Consider the following 19,039-nt stretch of genomic DNA (forward strand, 5'->3'; position numbering starts at 1 on the left):
AGTGAGGGACAGACTCTCACAGGTCTGGTCTGAGGGAAGAACTTATATCAACCAAATGGCAAATATTAGCTCAATATAAAGATAACTTCACATTGATGGCGTAATTTAGATGGGTTCTGGCTGCTGTCGGAAGAGCACCTGACAGGGACGCTGCAGAGGAAACTACTTTTCTGAGGGCAACCCTGGACCCAAGTACCACGAGCCCTGAGACACGATGATGAGAGTGTATCACCCCCGAGGCTAATGAAACAGAACAACTGGCTCAATTAAATCTTGAGAGAACAAACTATAATCTCTCTCTTTTGGGATCACACTTCCAAGTTTTTTTGCTAAAATAATTTTCTTTTTTATTCTGGTGGGCTTTCCTTCCTATCTAGTTATTCCAGATTGTACAATCTGAGCAATAGGTACATAACTAGTAACTAGAAAGATGAGGGCACAGTACCATTGATTAACCTCCCCTCCAACCCAATGCTTCCAGAGGGCTGAACACCGAGCCCCTCAGATGGAACAGGAGGACCTCTCGGGAGGCGATGTGTGCATATTTGTGCAGATGATTAGTGATTTGAATTAGTACCTTAAAATGTGACTCGGCCTGGCTTTAAAAAAACAGGTACACCTCTGTACACAGAGGCATCTGAGAGTTAGTCGCTCATGATGCTGAGAGAGCAGAGGAGTAAGCGTGGCACACAGTGGCTGTGGGCCACTTCCCTAATACGAGTCCTGAGTAACAAAGGCAAGGAAGAAAACAAGCCTTGTCCCAGGGAGAAGTTCATGGCCAGAAACTAAGCGTGGCAGGGCGTGGCTTCGGCCTGGGAGGGGAGGAGACTAGAAGCCTTGTTTCGTTCCTGTCAATGGAGGACAATCATGTTCAGTAACAAGAGCAGGAACTCTGCACGCCAACGGATCTGAGTTTGAATTGCAGCTACACCTCTTCTCAGCTGTGTGAATTGTAACCAGTTACTTCACTCTAAGCCTTGATTTCATTATCTATGCAATGGGGATAATAGTCTCTCCTTAGGGAGCTGTTCTGAGAATTCAATGAGATACTGCTTAACACAACGCCTGTTGTATAGTAAGTAAGCAGTAAATTAGAGCTATATTCAGTGCTGTTTGTATTATACATGGTTTCCTAAATGAGGTGACAGTAAATAAATTGCATTTTAGTTTTATTCATATGCCCCCCAAAACCTTTAAACCAGGAACATTTTTTATCACCCTTTAAGAGCAAAATATAGCTAAAGGACAGAAACTTCACATGTTTCCTTAAATGATAAATGAGAAGTTATTTTGTTCTCAGTATTTTGCCTCACCTCTCCCAGGAGTAAATTCAAATCGAATATCATTTAATTCTTTTTTTGAATTCCTATAAAAGAAAACAAAATGTATAAAATAAATTTCTGAGTTATGCATACAGACACTGCCTACATATGTTAGGAAAGATCTTCCTGTTCCTATAGATCATACAGTTTGTCCCAATGAGTTCACACTGAAGGCTCAGAGCTAACAGCTCAAAGTGACCACCTAACTGTCTTGTCACCCTTTTAATTCATGTCCTTCCTTGATCAATACAATACATGCCCACCCCCATCCTTATTCCCAATGAGACAATCATATGAAACTAAGAGGAAAATCTGCATGAGCACAGGGAGGTGTGATTAAATGATACAGGATGCCCTTTCCACTCTATCCCCACGCCTAACCCCCCGGCCCCTACACCTCGGACAGGGCCTTGCCCACCGCTGCTGATCAGTCTGGGCAGACTCACAGAATGAAATACACAGTGCTCCCCCAATTCCACAGGGGCTCAGAAGAGAAAGAATACACAGATTGGGATAATGAGGGAAAAACTTTACAAGTAGTGTTTTTAGGTAGGACTTAATGGGTCAGTAGGATCTGGGCAGGCAGAGAAGATGCGGCAAGGAATTGGGCCCATCCTGGCAGCAGAGTTAATATGTGACTCCAGAGAGTCAAACGTGTGACTGGTGAGGACAGTAATGGCGATCACTCACCACACCAAGTACTGAGATTAACCAAGCTCCCTGGAGGCTCTGGTTAAAGATGGAGAAATCAGAATATTGTGCCTAAAGACAGCCGTGCCTGATCACTTAGCACCCCAATCCATTTTATCAAAACAATTCAGAGGGCTGAGGTCTGACACACACTTGAGGATGTTACTGCAACTGTGCTTAAACTACAGCTACCCAAATCCAACACAACCTGCCCCACAGTGATTTTCTTCCCCTCATACTGCCTTCTCTGTGCACTTGCCTACACGGACTTACACTTCTGCATGTCTGCTGAAACTTGTTTTTTACTGTGATAAGCACATAATACAAATCAACTTCCAACACAGACTGGATTGTTTCATTTCATTTTCTCTGTATCTTTCCATAATAGCTAAGAGTGCTGTACAGTCTGCTTAATACTTAACTGTTCAAATTATTCTTTCTGAAAGTGGAATAAAATTAAGACCAAGTGTTCAGTATCACTTTAGTGATGCGACTTTCATGCCAAGCATAAACACCTTCAAAGACAGTATGCGAAACTGGACTTCATGTCCAGTCATTTAACTTCAAAGTTTTCGTCACTGAGAACAAGAATCTAGCCTCCTCTTTCACAAACAAGTCTAGAACCCAGTCCACCAAAATACCATCCTCTCAAAAAGCTAACTACATCACTTATGAGTATCCTCTCCCCTTCCTGAAGCACATGTCAAATAGAATTTTTATACTCTCTATTAACTACTATAGGATTTTGAAACAAAAATTTTAAGAGAAATAAGTGGTATTCTTTACAAACAATTAAAATAGAAAAAAAATTTCTTCTGTATAGCACAGGGGACTATATTCAATATCTTGTAGTAACCTTCAATGAAAAAAAATATGAAAACAAATATTATGTATGTATATGCATGACTAGAACATTGTGCTGTACACCAGAAACTGACACACTGTAACTGACTGTACCTCAATATCAATAAACAAATAATCAATAGGATGAGATTACCAAGACACTGTATTCATTCAGAACTATCTGAGTTCAGGTACACAGAGCAGGCTTCTTTCAAGAAAAGGTAAGCAAATCTGCTTTCTTCACATTCATGGCATAATTTTATCACTCCTAGTGCTAACACCCAAACATTCCCAAAACAGGTCTTGGTGCCTCCATCTTTAATTATGGTCATGCTGAGAGGATGACTAGGAATTCACACGTGGACGGAGGCATGAGTCAGCAGTAACTCAGGTCCTCACACCACTGCTACTGTCTCCAAGGAAAACAATACACCTGCCAGCAAAGAGCACTCGATGCTGGGAGCCACATGGTCCTATCCAGTTACTCTCAGGCACGTGCTACTAGAAGGAGTAACTTTCAAAGAGAAATCAGCATATTCAGAGTATTTAGAAAACAGCAACGACAACATGTCCACTCACCGTAATCTTAGTACTAGACTAATGGGGATCTTGGTTTCTTGTGAACTTGCTCCTGAAGACAGAGCCTAAAAAGCATTGAAAGGTATAAAGTCATTGACTGGACTATTAAGCGCGGAGGTGACTAATGTTCACTTGCAGAGGACTCATCCACTTGGTAGCAATTTTCTTCATCTCCAGGTGCGGCCATCCTCGTGCCTAGGACACCTCTGCCATGGGAGGACATGCCCTCCAAGGCAGCAACAAGAGCTGAATGTCAGCCTGAGTCAAACACAGTCAGGAAGAGAACTCTCAGACCCACATGGAATTCCACGCACGGCCACATTTACAGTCTATATTTTTCAGACCCCTGCTCCCCTCTATAGGGGTGAAGTGCATGAAGCTGCATCTTTCCCTTTAAAAACTCTGCCAGTGTATCACACGGCAACACATCAGGCGGGTCTAAACTGCCCCTCAGGAATCCACCCCCTGGAGGTGCCGGGTCTTTTAATGGCTACACTAACCATCTCTGAAAACTGTATAGCTGTCCCTTGCTTACTGGAGGATATACATTATTTATAAAACGAACCCGATCCTTCCATCAGTTTTCATAAGACAGCTGTATCTTTTCCCACATGATTGGCAGAAATGGAAAGCTTGGGTGAAGAAAAGGTTAAATGAAGTGAAGGTGACAAGAAATTACCCCCCAAAACTTTTGATGTTGGGAATATTTCCATCGTTAACTTATTTTCTTGCTTAAAAACCTGTGTGATCCTTGTCAAACTCTCTTATCTGCATACATTTCAAACTGTGAAAACAGAATTTCTAACTTGTTTCAAAATTTACCAGGACATCAACTGTATTACATGAGGTGGTGTTCCACACCGACCTATGCTTTCTTCGTCTGCACGGAAGAGTATCCCTGCTTTACCTGAGCTGGTTTTGCTGGCTCCGCGGTGGGCGGGAGAGAGACTTGAGTTGGCTGTGCAGGCATCTGCCCAGCTGGCTGAGGTAGATGAGCAGAAATCTGTTCTGGAACTTGGAGTAAAGTACCCACAGGATCAGTTGTCGAAAACAGCTGTAACAAAAACACACACACAGCTCTGCAAAGGGAGGCAGATCTACTGACAGGCAATCAGGGCCACACAGGGTGATATTTTCAAAGTATAGTTCTTGTGCAGTGGACTGGCCTACCTCCACATCCCTGAATACACCTATTTCAAGTGGAAGTCAATTTCTATGCTTTTTTATTTTGAGGAACTTTTGGAGGCGTAATTTATGTCCCACTAAATCCACCGACTGTAAGTATACAACTCCCAAGTTTTTAGAAAATTTACACCAGTGTAAACATCACTACAATCCATTTGTAGAACACTTCCATCGACTGACAAATTTCCCTCTTGCCCATCTGCAGTTAACTCCTGACTGACTTATTTTATAACTGGAAGTTTGCACCTCCTCATCTCCCCTGCCTACTTCACTCATTCCCCATACATGCCTCCTCTATGGCAACCACCAGTTTGTTCTCTGTATCTGTGAGTCTGCTCCTGTTGTATTACGTTTGTTTGTTTGGGTTTTTTTAGATTTCACGTATAAGTGACATCATATAGTGTTTGTCTTTCTCTGACTTATTTCACTTAGTGTAATGTCCTCTAGGGTCCACCCATGTCACAAATGGCAATATTTCATTCTTTTTTTATGACTGAGCAACATTCCATTGCATATATACACCACATCTTCTTTATCCAATCATCTACCAATGGACACTTAGGTTGCTTCCATACCTTGGTTCTTGTAAATAATGCTACAATGAACACAGGGGTACATATGTTATTTTGAATTCATGTTTCTGTTTTCTTCAGAAAAATACCCAGAAGTGGAATTGCTGGATATTTGGTAGCTCTAGCTTTAATTTTTTGAGAAACCACCATACTGTTTTCCACAGTGGCTGCACCCATTTACACTCCTACTGACAGTGCACAAGGCTTCTCTTTTCTCTTCATCTTGCCAACACTTGTTAATTGTCTTTTTGATAAGAGCCATTCTGACAGGTGTGAGGTGATACAAAAGTTACTTCCTGGATACACTTCAAGTCTATCTCTGGCCAGCAGAGGCTAAGTTTGGTACCATCCTCATTCAGGGATGCAGATCAAGATGGCAGGGGCAAGGGAACCTAGGGAATCACAAAGTGGCTCTTCTGCTCACATGTTACTAGTCAACGTAACTGCCATGGCCGTGTGCAATTTAAGGGGCAGAAAAAATGCAAGTCTACCAAGTATCAAGAAGAGCCAGAAATCTTTGTGAACAGAAGTTCTAATGTAAGTTGTCAGATATTGGCCTGTTAATAAGTTGAGGTACAGCAGTATTTATTTTCAGTCTTAAACATAATTGTGTATACAAACTGTATACCATGTACACAAATGAAGTGGAAAAAAGTTACTTTTAAGCATGTGGCAAGAACAAACAGGTTTGAGAGCAAGATGTGTGCCAGTTAAACCAAATACTAAGAACCCGTGAAATGATTCTTTGCTTCAGGTACTGAGCACGAGGCAGGCCAGACTAACAGGAGTCTGTCTAGTAGGCCTCCCTATCACCCCAAGGCAGGAACTACAGACAACGGGATCCATGTGACTAGAGAAGAGGCTGAGGAAAAAAGTCCAAAGAGGAAAGGTGGCATATGACAAATTCCCTGGGAAATTAATACAAAAAGACTATGTTCCACTTTAAGCAGCCCAAGACAAAAAAGTAGTTCATGAAGTCAAGCAAGCAAGGAAGAACACAGTCTGGGTCCTTAGGCCAACTTTTGAGTGCGGTGGCACCACCAATTTACTGCAAAGGTCCATTCAAACTCAGAATTGAGGGGGAGGGTATAGCTCAAGTGGTAGAGCGCATGCTCGGCATGCACAGGGTCCTGGGTTCAATCCCCAGTGCCTCCTCTAAAAATAGATAAACAAACAAACAAACATAATTACCCCCCCCGGAAAAAAAAAAACAACTAAAAGTACTGAAAAAGAAACTCAGAATTGAGATCTCTAATAAAATTTGACTGGTATAAACAAAAAATATACATAACATTAAAACTAAAACAAAACAAAAGCACATACACTTTAATGATTTAATAATCACAACTACTTACCTCAGAATTTGTTAATGATTCTTTCACTCTGGGAGACTAAAAGAAGAAAAAAAAAAAAGAGGCTTGTTAAATGAAACCTCAAGTTACTTGTAGTCAGTTCCAAACTGCCCGGAATGCTGAAATGAAAGTCAGCTCTACTTCATTCTGATCCATAATTAACTCATCGGTAACTGTAGTGAGAGTTTTTTGGAAAAAGGAAACTATCAGGATACTACTGCAGTCTTTGCCCGGCTACCCTGTAATGCATCAATGTACTTACGTATTTAGAGTGCAGAACTTAAGGTTTACAAGCAAACATAATGGAACTGAGTTCTCAGGTAGCAGGAAGATCACATTCTTCAAAGTACAATTCTTTTGCATAATGATGAACACATTATGTGCATAACACTTCAAACCAAATGTAAACATTCAAGCTAATTATCCAACACATTCTCACAGCAGAGTAATTCTGATTATGGGCATTAATTAAGAAAACTCTTGAGCCAAAATTGAAATACCAATTATAACCTGCCACATGAAAATTTAAGCTAAACTGATTTAGTAAATCATAAGTTTGTAGTAATTCTGGATACAGGCACTGGAGAATACAAAAAACATGTCTCTAACCAAATAACAACTTACAGCAAATTCTACAAAGTATGAATTTAGACTTCTTATAGGATCAGTTTAGGTTTTTTAAATTTTCATTACCATTTTATTAGCTAGAATCAAGCTTCAGGCAAGAGCCAATGTATCACAGCAAGTGTATGGCCAACACAAAACCTTTTTTAAAAAATTTTTATTTGGAAATAGTTTCAGAAAAGTTGTTAGAATAAGAACAATATACCCTTTACCTGGATTCATCCATTATTAATATTTTTCCTCATGTGCTTTATTATTTAGTGCTCACTTTCTCTCTTTTTAAATATATGTTTTAACACTCCTGCACCATTTGAGCATTAGCTGCATGTACCATTGCTGTTTACCACTGAACAGTCACTGTGTATCCTTAGGAATGGGGATATTCTCCTACATAGCTTCTCACTACTAACGTTACCAGCTTCAGTAAATTTCACAGCTCAGTACTGTCATCTACTTTATCATCTATAATCCAATTTTTCCAACGACCTGCTATACATACCCTTTGGAGCCCCTGTTGTTCTGATACACAACGCCATCCAGGATCACAGACTGCAGGCAGTCATGTCTCTCCAGGTTTCCCTGACACATAATCACTCCCGTGGCCTACTACGCACTCTCAATTTGACTAGAATGTTCCTAACCTGTGGACTGTCTGATGTTTCCTCGTGTTTTAGACTTAAATGCATCCTACAAAGTGATGAATCTGTCCTATGGTATCATATCTTAGGGAATTACAGATTCCTCTGCCCCTCACTAGTGATGTTAATCTCAATCATCTAGTCAAAGCATTTTCAGATTTCTTGGGTATAAAGTAGCTATTTTTTCCCTTGCAAATAATAGGCAATCTATGGGGAGACATTTTAAGACTACGTAAATATCTTGCTCATCAAAACCTTCCCATATATTTAGCACCCACTGATGATCCTTGCCTGCTCTAATCTTTACAACTGCTTTATGATGGCTGTAAAACGATGAATTCGCACTCAGCCCTGGCAGTTTACTGTAATAAAAAACAATCCCTTTCCCCTCATTTACTTATCTATTTTTTATTGGTAAGGACTCATAAATTCCTATTTTTAAATGATTTATAATTTATTACTACACTTACTGATTTTGATGGTTAAATTGTCCCTAATTTAGTCAGTGGGAACTCCTTCAACCTGGCTCTTATGTTATTATGACTTTTCCTCTGTTATTTTTTTAAAATTTTTTATTGATGTATAATCATTTTACAATGTTGTGTCAAATTCCAGTTAAAGCACAATTTTTCAGTTATACATGAACATATATCTATTCATTGTCACATTTTTTTCTCTGTGAGCTACCATAAGATCTTGTGTATATTTCCCTGTGCTATACAGTATAATCTTGTTTATCTATTCTACATTTTGAAATCCTGTCTATCCCTTCCCACCCACTGCCCCCTTGGCAACCACAAGTTTGTATTCTATGTCTATGAGTCTGTTTCTGTTTTGTATTTATGCTTTGTTTGTTTGTTTTTGTTTTTTGTTTTTTTAGACTCCACATATGGTATGGATTTTTTTAGCGATCTCATATGGTATTTTTTTTTCTCTTTCTGGCTTACTTCACTTAGAATGACATTCCCCAGGAGCATCCATGTTGCTGCAAATGGCGTTATGTTGTCGGTTTTTATGGCTGAATAGTATTCCATTGTATAAATATACCACATCTTCTTTATCCAGTCATCTGCTGATGGACATTTAGGCTGTTTCCATGTCTTGGCTATTGTAAATAGTGCTGCTATGAACACTGGGGTGCAGGTGTCATCCTGAAGTAGGGTTCCTTCTGGATATAAGCCCAGGAGCGGGATTCCTGGGTCATACAGTAAGTCCATTCCTAGTCTTTTGAGGAATCTCCATACTGTTTTCCACAGTGGCTGCACCAAACTGCATTCCCACCAGCAGCGCAGGAGGGTTCCCATTTCTCCACAGCCTCTCCAGCATTTGTCATTCGTGGATTTTTGAATGATGGCCATTCTGACTGGTGTCAGGTGAAACCTCACTGTAGTTTTGATTTGCATTTCTTTGATAATTAGTGATATAGAGCATTTTTTCATGTGCCTATTGATCATTTGTATGTCTTCCTTGAAGAACTGCTTGTTTAGGTCTTTTGCCCATTTTTGGATTGGGTTGTTTGGTTGTTTCTTATTAAGCTGTATGAGCTGCTTATATATTCTGGAGATCAAGCCTTTGTCAGTTTCATTTGCAAAAATTTTCTCCCATTCCGTAGGTTGTCTTTTGTTTTACTTATGGTTTCCTTTGCTGTGCAGAAGCTTCTAAGTTTCATTAGGTCCCATTTGTTTACCCTTGCTTTTATCTCTTGCTCTTGGATTGGAAGAATCTATATTGCTAAAATGGTCAGACTGCCCAAGGCAATCTACAGATTTAATGCAATCCCTATCAAATTACCCAGGACATATTTCACAGAACTAGAACAAATCATAGTAAAATTTAATGGAACCATCAAAGACCTAGAATTGCCAAAGCATTACTGAAGAGAAAGAAAGAGACTGGAGGAATAACTCTCCCAGACTCCAGACAATACTATAGAGCTGCAGTCATCAAGACAGCATGGTATTGGTACAAAAACAGATATATAGACCAAAGGAAAAGAATAGAGAGCCCAGAAATGAACCCAAAAACTTTTGGTCAACTCATCTTCGACAAAGGAGGCAAGAATATACAATGGAATAAAGACAGTCTCTTCAGCAAATGGTGTTGGGAAAACTGGACAGCAGCATGTAAAGCGGTGAAGCAAGAACACTCCCTTACACCATACACAAAGATCAACTACTATGACTTTTTCAAATGAAAAAATCTTTTCTTTCAGTCAAAAGAAGATATTCCAAGTTCATCTTGTATTTTCTCTGCATAAGCCCTGGAATCAGCCATTTCTCCAATGAGCCCTCATTCTTTTATGACATTGGAAACCAAGATCTGGGCATAAGGTGTGGTCACTGTTACTGTTTACCTGACGCTCTGCATACCTGGTAATCTTAGACTGGATGCCAGATACTGTGAATTTTACCTTGTTACATGCTGGCAATTTTGTATTTTTATAAATCTTCTTGAGCTTTGTTCTGAAATACAGTAAAATTACTTGGAAATAGTTTAATCTTTTTGGATCCCGCCTTGATGAGTTGTGAGTTGGGTCAGGAGCAGTGTTCAGTCTAGGGCAATATATTATACTCTACTGAATGCCTTGTGAATTACCAGCAGACCCACATCACAAAAAATATTCAGGAGAGCGCTTCAGCAGAAGGAAAATGATACAAAGATTGCAATCTGAATCTACACAAGAGTCTTTCCTATAAATATGTACTGAATTCTGTCAAAGGATTTTTCAAAATGTATAAAAGTAAGAATACGATTTCTTTTTCTTCTTTAGCTTATTACTATTACAAGATTTCCTAATACTGAACCATCCTCACACCCTACCCACTTGATCATGGTATATTCTTTTAATGTAATTCAACTTAGTATTAAAAGACTATCTTTCTAATAAAGAATTCATGGTATCAAAGATGGCTATAAGGATTACATGAGAAATAATGGATAACACAATAAAATTAGAAAGCTATTTATTCTGTGAACAAAGTGTATCATTTTTATGCTGTTTAGATACCACTGTATTAGGTTATGAAAAAGCTACTGTAAGCATTTCAGAACTACCAAATTTTAAGCAACTAAATTTCTCTTGCAGATAGATAGGGAGTAATAATCAGACATTGAAAAGCTATAATTCATCATTCCAAATAGTATTTGTTGGCAAGAGGACAAAGAGCATCCTCATCTCTTTCACAGGAAGCTAGAACAAGGTTCACGTTGCTCTAGCTTCTGCTGGTCTCTTCAATGTAACAATACAAGAGAATATCAATGCAAAGAAGAATCATATGAAAAAGTAAGGGAGAAAGGATGCCACGGTCTCACACCTGTAAACGAAAATCCTCACAATCATATTCAAATGAATGTTTACATTTGTTATCTTTTGAGGGAGCTTAATAAAATTTTTGCAAATTTTCATTGGCAAAGTACTTTGCAAGCTTAGTTCTGCTGAAGAGTAATATTCAATGTTGACCAGCAAGAGTCACAAGTGCTGTCACAGAGCAGATCCTAAGAGCAGGCAGAGATACCACTTACTCACTTCTCATTCCATCAGAAGGTTCTGAGCAGTCAAGGCTATGATGACTCAAATATTTCCTATACACATTTCTATTCTTGGGAATGAATCTTGACAATCAGCTTGAGGCATTAACTTTATGCAAGAGTGTTGAATTAAAACCACAAGACCCTTGTCCTTACTGCTTCTAGCAAAAACTAACACACACATACACCATGCAGGATATACCAAATGAAGAAGAGGTGCACTGTTCCTCTTCAGGCAGAAGGTTAGCAGACTTCAGGGACAAAATTTCAATTGTCAGCCTTTCAAGTTCAACAGTTTTTTCTTCTGCAATGTCTAACCAGCCGTTAATCCTATCCAGTGTATAGTCATCTCAGACATTATAGTTTTCATCTCTCAATTTAAGTCATTTTTATATATCGTAAATATTATCATAGTCAAACAGATTTGCCAGTTCCCTTTTTCACGCAGAATTACTTGGGCTCTTGTTGTTAGTAAGTTGTTCAAAATATTCTGTCACTAACATTTGTATTTTTTATATTTCAGCTGGTTAATCTGAACTGAACCACAGAATACAGTATTATCTCAGAGGCTTCAGACAAAAAGACAGAGCTCTCACTAAGGCACATAGTTTAACCAAACTTACCCTGAGTTGTGAAATTGCTGCTTTCCCTTCCTCACTTTCTTCATCAAATTCATCATCACTCCACTCCCAGCCACCATCTTCTGTCTTATGAAGACGGCCACTGGAACCTGGTACTCTCCGAACCTGCTCATAAGGAAGAGATGTGGACTATGGTTAATGTTTGACACTTACTATATAGAAAAGTCAGTCTTATTTCTCTCTCCTTCTATTACTTCAACACAGTAAGCAGATAATAATTTTCCCCATAAATAAGTTTTCCCATGTAAATTCACACCCTCCATCCCTCACTTGCTCTCTGTTCACGATCTCTACTGTCTTGACTCACAACCACTGACTTTCCCTGTACTTCCATCTTCTGAGCCTCCATACCATCCAAATGCCTCTTATGTGAAATCACAGCTCAAATCTGATGAATGGTTTCATATCTCAAGACATTAAAAAAGGGAGGGAGAGTTTCAGTCCCCAAATAAATAAACCCAAGATTAAGAAGATTCTGATCCCTTTTTTTCAATTTTAAAAATCACAATATCTACACAGTCTCAAGAGTACTACAGCTGTGCAAGTTTTGTTAAGAAAAACAACAATTTCCTAACTTCCATCCTTTTCCCCACAGGCAGCCACTTTCAATTCATTTCAGCTTATTCTTTTGGAATTATATTCATCTAAGTAAACTGTTCTTATTATTACCCCTTGATTTCCTGGTTTTAGGAATTATCTATTGGACTGCTCACCACAGAAGACGGGAATTTATCCCTATTATCAATCCCCTACTCTTTTTTCAAGATATACTGTAATTTTGGTTAAATCAACATTCAGTGTCTATATATTGTGACTATATAAACTATACAGCTGAATCTTATTATATATTACAATTACTTTTCTCTTCTGTATAACTCTTTTCCCCCTGGAGTTAATATTTGCTTATTTCTCACTGGTCACATTCATCCCCTGCTTTGCAAATTTCCTCACCATATTCATATACACTAGATATTCTTCAGTATCACCTTCTTGAGGAAGCCTCCCACCAGAGCCTCCTGATCTGCTCCACCAGATTCACATCAGGTCTGCTACTTCACATCTCACTCTATCATCATTCAGAGGGCCATGCTTCCTGGGTCACATGACTCCCCTGATCTTAGTTTAAGCAATTTCTCCACTGTTAGCATGGCACATTTATTAAAGTCATGCATTTCTGAACATATCGTGATTTCATCCCCACACTTATAGTTTGCCTGGTAAAAAAAAAAGTCTGGGTTAGAAATCACTCTCTGTGCTGAACACACTGCTCCACTGTGATGTGGCCTCCAGAGGTGCCACTGAGGTCACGAGGAGTCCTAATCCTGTCTCCGGTCTCTCCCCCTTCTCTGGAAGGCTGCAGCACCTTCTTTTTGCCTCTAGTATTCTGAGCTGTCACGGTAATGTGCCTTAGTGTTGCTCTATTTGCATTCATTGTGCTGCGTACTTGGGCTCCTTCAATTTGGAAATTTATGAAATTTTTGTCTTGAATTATTTTTTCAGTAATTTCCTTTCTTCTGTTTTTCTCAGTTTTCCTTTTCTGGAACTCTTTTTACGCAAATGTTGAACCTTCTCAAATAATCCTCTGATGTTCTCATCTTTTCTCTTGTTATCCATTTTTTGGCCTTTGGACTCTGTTTTCCAGGAAATTTCAACTTTACCCTAAAATCTTCGTAATTAATTTTTTTTTCATTTCTTCTATAGTGTTTTCAATTTCTAAGAGCTTCTTGGTGGTGGTGGTGCCATTTTCTAAATGTTTCTTTTTTAAAAGTAATAGCTTTACAGAGATATTCATATACAACTGACCCACCTAAGGTATTACAATTCAACAATTTTTTAGTATATTGAAAGTTGTGAAACCATCTCCACAATCAAATTTAGATCACTTTCATTACTCCCCCAGCCCCCTAAAAAAATCACATACCCACTAGCAGTCACTACCCATTTCTCTACGATCTGCTCAAGTCCTAGACAACCAATAATCTACTTTTTGTCTCTATACATTTGCCTCTTCTGGATATTTCGCATAAAGGGACTCACACAATATGTCTTTCAATTAACATAACGTTTTAAAGGTACGTGAATGTTATGACATTATCAGCCCTTCATTCCTTATTATTGCTGAGTAATATTCCATTGTATAGATACATGACATTTTATGTATCCATTTATCAGTAGAAGGACATTCAGGTTGTTTCCACTTTTCAGTTATAAATAATGCTTCTATGAACATTCATGTGCATATTTTTATGTGTGCATGTTTTCAATTCTCTTGGGTATGCCTAAGAGTAGAACTGCTGGGTCATGTGGCAACTTGGTGCATCCTTTTGAGAAACTGCCAGACTACTTTCTACAATGGCTGCACCACATTCCATTCCTTTTTCTCCACATCTTTATCAACACTTGTTACTGTCTGTCTTTTTTGTTACAGTTATTCTACTGGGTGTGAAGTAGTATCTTCATGGCTTTTGTGTAAGGCAACTTCACAACTCACTCTGGTAGCTGCAAACAGTGACTTAACAGAGCTTACAATTAATTTATCAATTATATAACACACCTTTTCATTCTAGTTGATAGAGTAGTACCTAGGATATAGTAGACTAACAATATTTGCTAAAAGAATATATCAAAGAATGCTAAAGGAAGGATTGAAAGAAAATGAGTAATACTCATACTGTTAAAGTATTACTTAAATACACTTTCAAAATGGAAATGCGAATCTACCGTAAATAATTTCCCAGAAAAACTGAGGTAAATCCCCTTTACCTTTTTAGCTCTTTCAGAAATGGTTGGTGCTCTCTGCAATATTTTTTCTTGAAGAAATTCTTTATTCTGGAGAGGAAAAATAAGTATTTTCTTCTTATAAGAAGTTTTTACTGAACAAAAAAACGGACACAGAAATATTCACCACAATTAAAATGTGACATAGTATCTGTTTTATAAAGAAGTTTGAGAAAGGCTTCCATTCTCTTATTCTGAGACTCCTTTGGTATACTACTATATACTTCATATACTGAGACAGAGCCTTAATGTACTGTGTGAACCATTATCTGTGAAAAGTTTGCTTTACCGTGTGTCCTTTGGGATCATGGTCCCACATTTCCAACTACAGTAACATCCCACTTATCTGATATCTTTGGGAAATGAGATGTTTACTAATTAAGAAGTAAACCCTAAAATGAGAGTTTGGTATTTTTCACAGATAATATTTATGGTGGCAGAGTTTAATATTCATTTTTCCTGTTATAATGTGATGAGTAAATTAATTTATATGAAAAATACATTTATCTTAAAAACCAAAGATTGTATAAATAGTGCCCTCAACAATTATTTCATCTACCATCATTCTTCCAAAAATAGTCGTCTCAAGAGAATGCAACACCTGAGCAGTGAACCTAATTTAGGTAATTGGCAAGGATCATATGATCATGTGAAATCAAAAGTTAGAATTCCCTACCTTTGCTTTTTGGAAAAATTTGTGCCTTAATAGTTCTGCTGCTGTTGGTCTAAAATCAGAAAACAAAGTTTTTACAGTTAATTCAAGAGTAACATGGGTGTTCATCTTCAAAAATGAAAAAATGATTTGTTGAGCAGCAAGATCAAAATTCAGTGTACTCCATTTTCCTTAACCTGCTAAAAAGGAAAAAGGAAAAACTCAGTATAAGACATTGAGTAGAATTAAAAAACTCATATAGAAATGTTCTGATAATTATTGTAGGTTCTTTCAAAAATTCACTAGTGAAATGTTTCTTTTAGAAACATGATTTCTTAGTGGCCTCCAATATATTGGCTATTTAATATTATTTCCCAAGAAGTTGGCTAGACAATACCTACTTTAACAATGCATAAAAATACATTTAAACTCACAAAGAGGAAATGGACCAAATCAAGCCCTGTCCTTCTTGCCACATGGCTGCTTGAAAGGCTTCAACTTACATAACCACATATTCTTAAAAAATAACTTCACAAGTTCCTTTAAAAATCTGAAGATTCTAAGAGTAATGCATAGTCCCAAAATTTAATCTAAACTCAGTTCTTAACTGTGCAGAGTCTTACTTCATTTGAGTAAAGGCATCATTGTCAATTTAACAAACTAGCATGATTGAGAATAAAGAATAAACAGTACTACACACCTACTGCATAATCCTGAGCAAATCACTTCTCTAAGGTTCAGTATTACATGGCCAGTTTCTAAAAACAGTGGTTCTTAAACACTGCTGTGCATTATAATAGCTGGGAGTTAAAAAAAAAAAAAAAAAAAAAGATCTCAGTTCAAAATTCTCATTGGGAGGGCCCAATATCTCATTTCCAGTCCCCACTTGAAAGTAAAACTCCAATCCAGTAGGTTACTGGAATGAACAGTGTCCCATTGAGGGCAGCTACAAGGATTAGTTTATGACAGTTCTTGGATTTATGGCTTCCTTATTAATTCTTGCATCTGAGGACCTTCCTTTATCACAAGCTCATCTCTATATTTGGTTTTTTAAGTGCGATAGATTTACCCAACATTTCTGGGTGCTTGTAACAAGAGAATCCTGCTATTTTAGTCAACTAGCTTGGCAGAAGCAAAAGTGTTCTCTATCTTTTATACCAATTTATTCAGAAACAGGAAAAAAAGTTCTAAAAACACAGGTTTGAACTTTGCTGCCTGTTTTTCTTATCCTTTCCAATATTTCCAACAGTAAACTTTGAAGACCTATTAAACATAAATATACTAAAGACATGATCAAGGATGTCAATTCAAATCTTTATGCTTTTGTTGATCTTCAGAAAAATCAAAATTAAAGACCTCTTAGTGCTAAGAAACTGAGGGGAATATAAATACTATGTGAAACAGAAAAATAAGAGAATGGGAACAGGGCTCAGGGTTAGAAATGAGGAGTTGTAGTTGGCCTCGGAGATAAAAGGTTGTACTCAGTGATCTCCAACATTCTATGAAGCTGTTTAATTCATAAAGACACACATGTTAGATGATCATGCCTCCTGACTTACCTGTCATCCAATTTTCCTAGTGTTAACAAGTAAGTGCTTTGATTTTTTTGGTCCACTTATTGAAATCTCTCTCCAATAAGGAAATAAGTATGACTATTTGACATTAAATATAACAGCTGCTATGTGTATTTCTTGTTATTAAAATTGTAAAGAGCATTAAGATGTTTACTTACAACTTTTAAATGCAAATTGAAAACAAACCCTCACACTAATTTAGCATTTTAGTAACATATACATTTATAATTATAAGAAATTAACCAGGAAATAGCTTAACTATTTAGGGTGCACTATATACTAAAAAAAAAGGGAGAAAGTAAGTGATTCATTTCCAGTCTAGTACAATGGTCTGTGTATATTTTTTCTAAAGCTTACATTTAGTTCCTCTGAATATGCACAAATAATTCCCCGTGCATGTATATATGCATGTGATTCTTACCCTTCCCCAATGGTTTACCTATTAGATGAAGAGAAAAGTAAGCTTTATCTCATGTTTTACCTTTTTTCTGGATCCTTTTGAAGGCACAATGAAATCATTTTTCTAAATGATTTTCCGTATTTTTTCAGCATTTCTTTATCTTGAACACCAGTTTCCAAAGAAGGAGGATCATTCTGCAGTGTCAGCATTAAAACCTGTAAGAATTTTCAATATAATATAAACTTCTGAAGACTCAGTAAAGTAAATTAAATATTGTGGCCAACATTTTTCAGTATAGACAACCTCCAAACATACAAGATTTTAATTTCTAAAAGTTCACATATAGACCAGTTGTTTGGAAACCAGAGTTATTTCGGTGTTTTCTACATCAATAATACCCTATAGATAGCCGGCTTCCGTGTGCCTGCAAGGGCTCAACTATATCAATACTGTATGTCCTTTAGTGGGAACCCTTTCTTCATGTCCTCTGTCCCCATTCTTGTACCAGCAAACTACCTTTAAAAAAAATTAAAATAGTAGTAAAATTAAGAGTATGACCTTGCTGACTTTACCTATATGTGGCTCTGTTTCCACTTGACCTCTTGGAATCTGGCCTTGTCTTCCCAGAACTCCTCAGAAACTTCAATCACAGAAATCACCGATGATGTCCTAGTTAACGAAGCTACAACCTTTTTTTATTTCTCATTCTTCCTACCTTCTCTGCAGCAACTGACAATTCTGATTACTCTGTCCATCTTAAATCTCTTCCTTCGTGGACTTACATGGCAACATACCATCTTGATGCATACAGATGTAAGTAATAAAGCTCACTGATGTGATGAGGTTTGGGGTGATTTGTGTTTTTTTTATACTGTTTGATTTTTTAATAAAAGCTTAGCCATTTTCCTAAGCACAAAGTCAACACCAATATTAAAAGGCCATAATCAGAATTATTACTTCCTATTCAGATTCAATTTATATTTACAGAAAAGGAATTACTAAGGTTGGCAGTATTTCTCATTCTGAGCAAACAGGTTAACATGTGTCTGTCCAGCTACAACTGCAGGAGTCACTGCCTACAATGACAACAAGTAAACCTCAACCTTCCTCCCCAACTCCTTTTTAAAAATAAGCCATTTCTTGGGCCTAAAAATAGCATCCCACCTTCTAATTATAAAAAACCATCCTTTTCTAAACCTTGTGCATTAACCTAGGAGTCTTAAATTTTAGGAAAACCATGGCCTGAAAAATATCACTAACCTTTCACATAATCAAAATTTCACTCAACAAACATACAGGTCAATATGTATATATTTAGAATATGGAGATATAAGAGGTTTTTCACACTATCCTTTTACTGGTTTTGTCCCTGTCTACATTGTCAGAGCCTTAAATGAGACAGAGTATCATTTTAAAGGTTCCAAAGTGCACCAAGATCATACAGATGTGAACAGTATCACTATGACAAAAATTCACGACGGTGGTCACCACTTTTGACAGTCAGAGGGCATTCTGTAAAGTGGGCAAGCGGAACTACTAACAGCAGCTACAGCTGCAAACAAACAGAACTCATGGGCACGTTGTAACTGAGGGGCCACACAGATAAAAATGGTTGCCAACAGTATTGGCAGGACCGTCTTGAAACACAAAAAATTCATTCT

General features: G+C 37.6%; 1 protein-coding gene across 1 annotated transcript in view; it reads right to left on the reverse strand.

Moving 5' to 3' along the window:
- OXSR1 (oxidative stress responsive kinase 1) overlaps positions 1-19,039 on the reverse strand; it is a 72,366-nt gene that overhangs the window by 4,305 nt on the left and 49,022 nt on the right. Inside the window, 8 exon segments of the mRNA XM_032459235.1 lie at positions 1,314-1,366; positions 3,435-3,499; positions 4,342-4,488; positions 6,547-6,582; positions 11,957-12,079; positions 14,738-14,803; positions 15,429-15,477; positions 17,460-17,593. Of these exon segments, the coding sequence (XP_032315126.1) occupies positions 1,314-1,366; positions 3,435-3,499; positions 4,342-4,488; positions 6,547-6,582; positions 11,957-12,079; positions 14,738-14,803; positions 15,429-15,477; positions 17,460-17,593 (673 nt within the window).

The sequence above is a fragment of the Camelus ferus genome, chromosome 17, assembly GCF_009834535.1.
Source record: "Camelus ferus isolate YT-003-E chromosome 17, BCGSAC_Cfer_1.0, whole genome shotgun sequence".
Taxonomy (NCBI): domain Eukaryota; kingdom Metazoa; phylum Chordata; class Mammalia; order Artiodactyla; family Camelidae; genus Camelus; species Camelus ferus.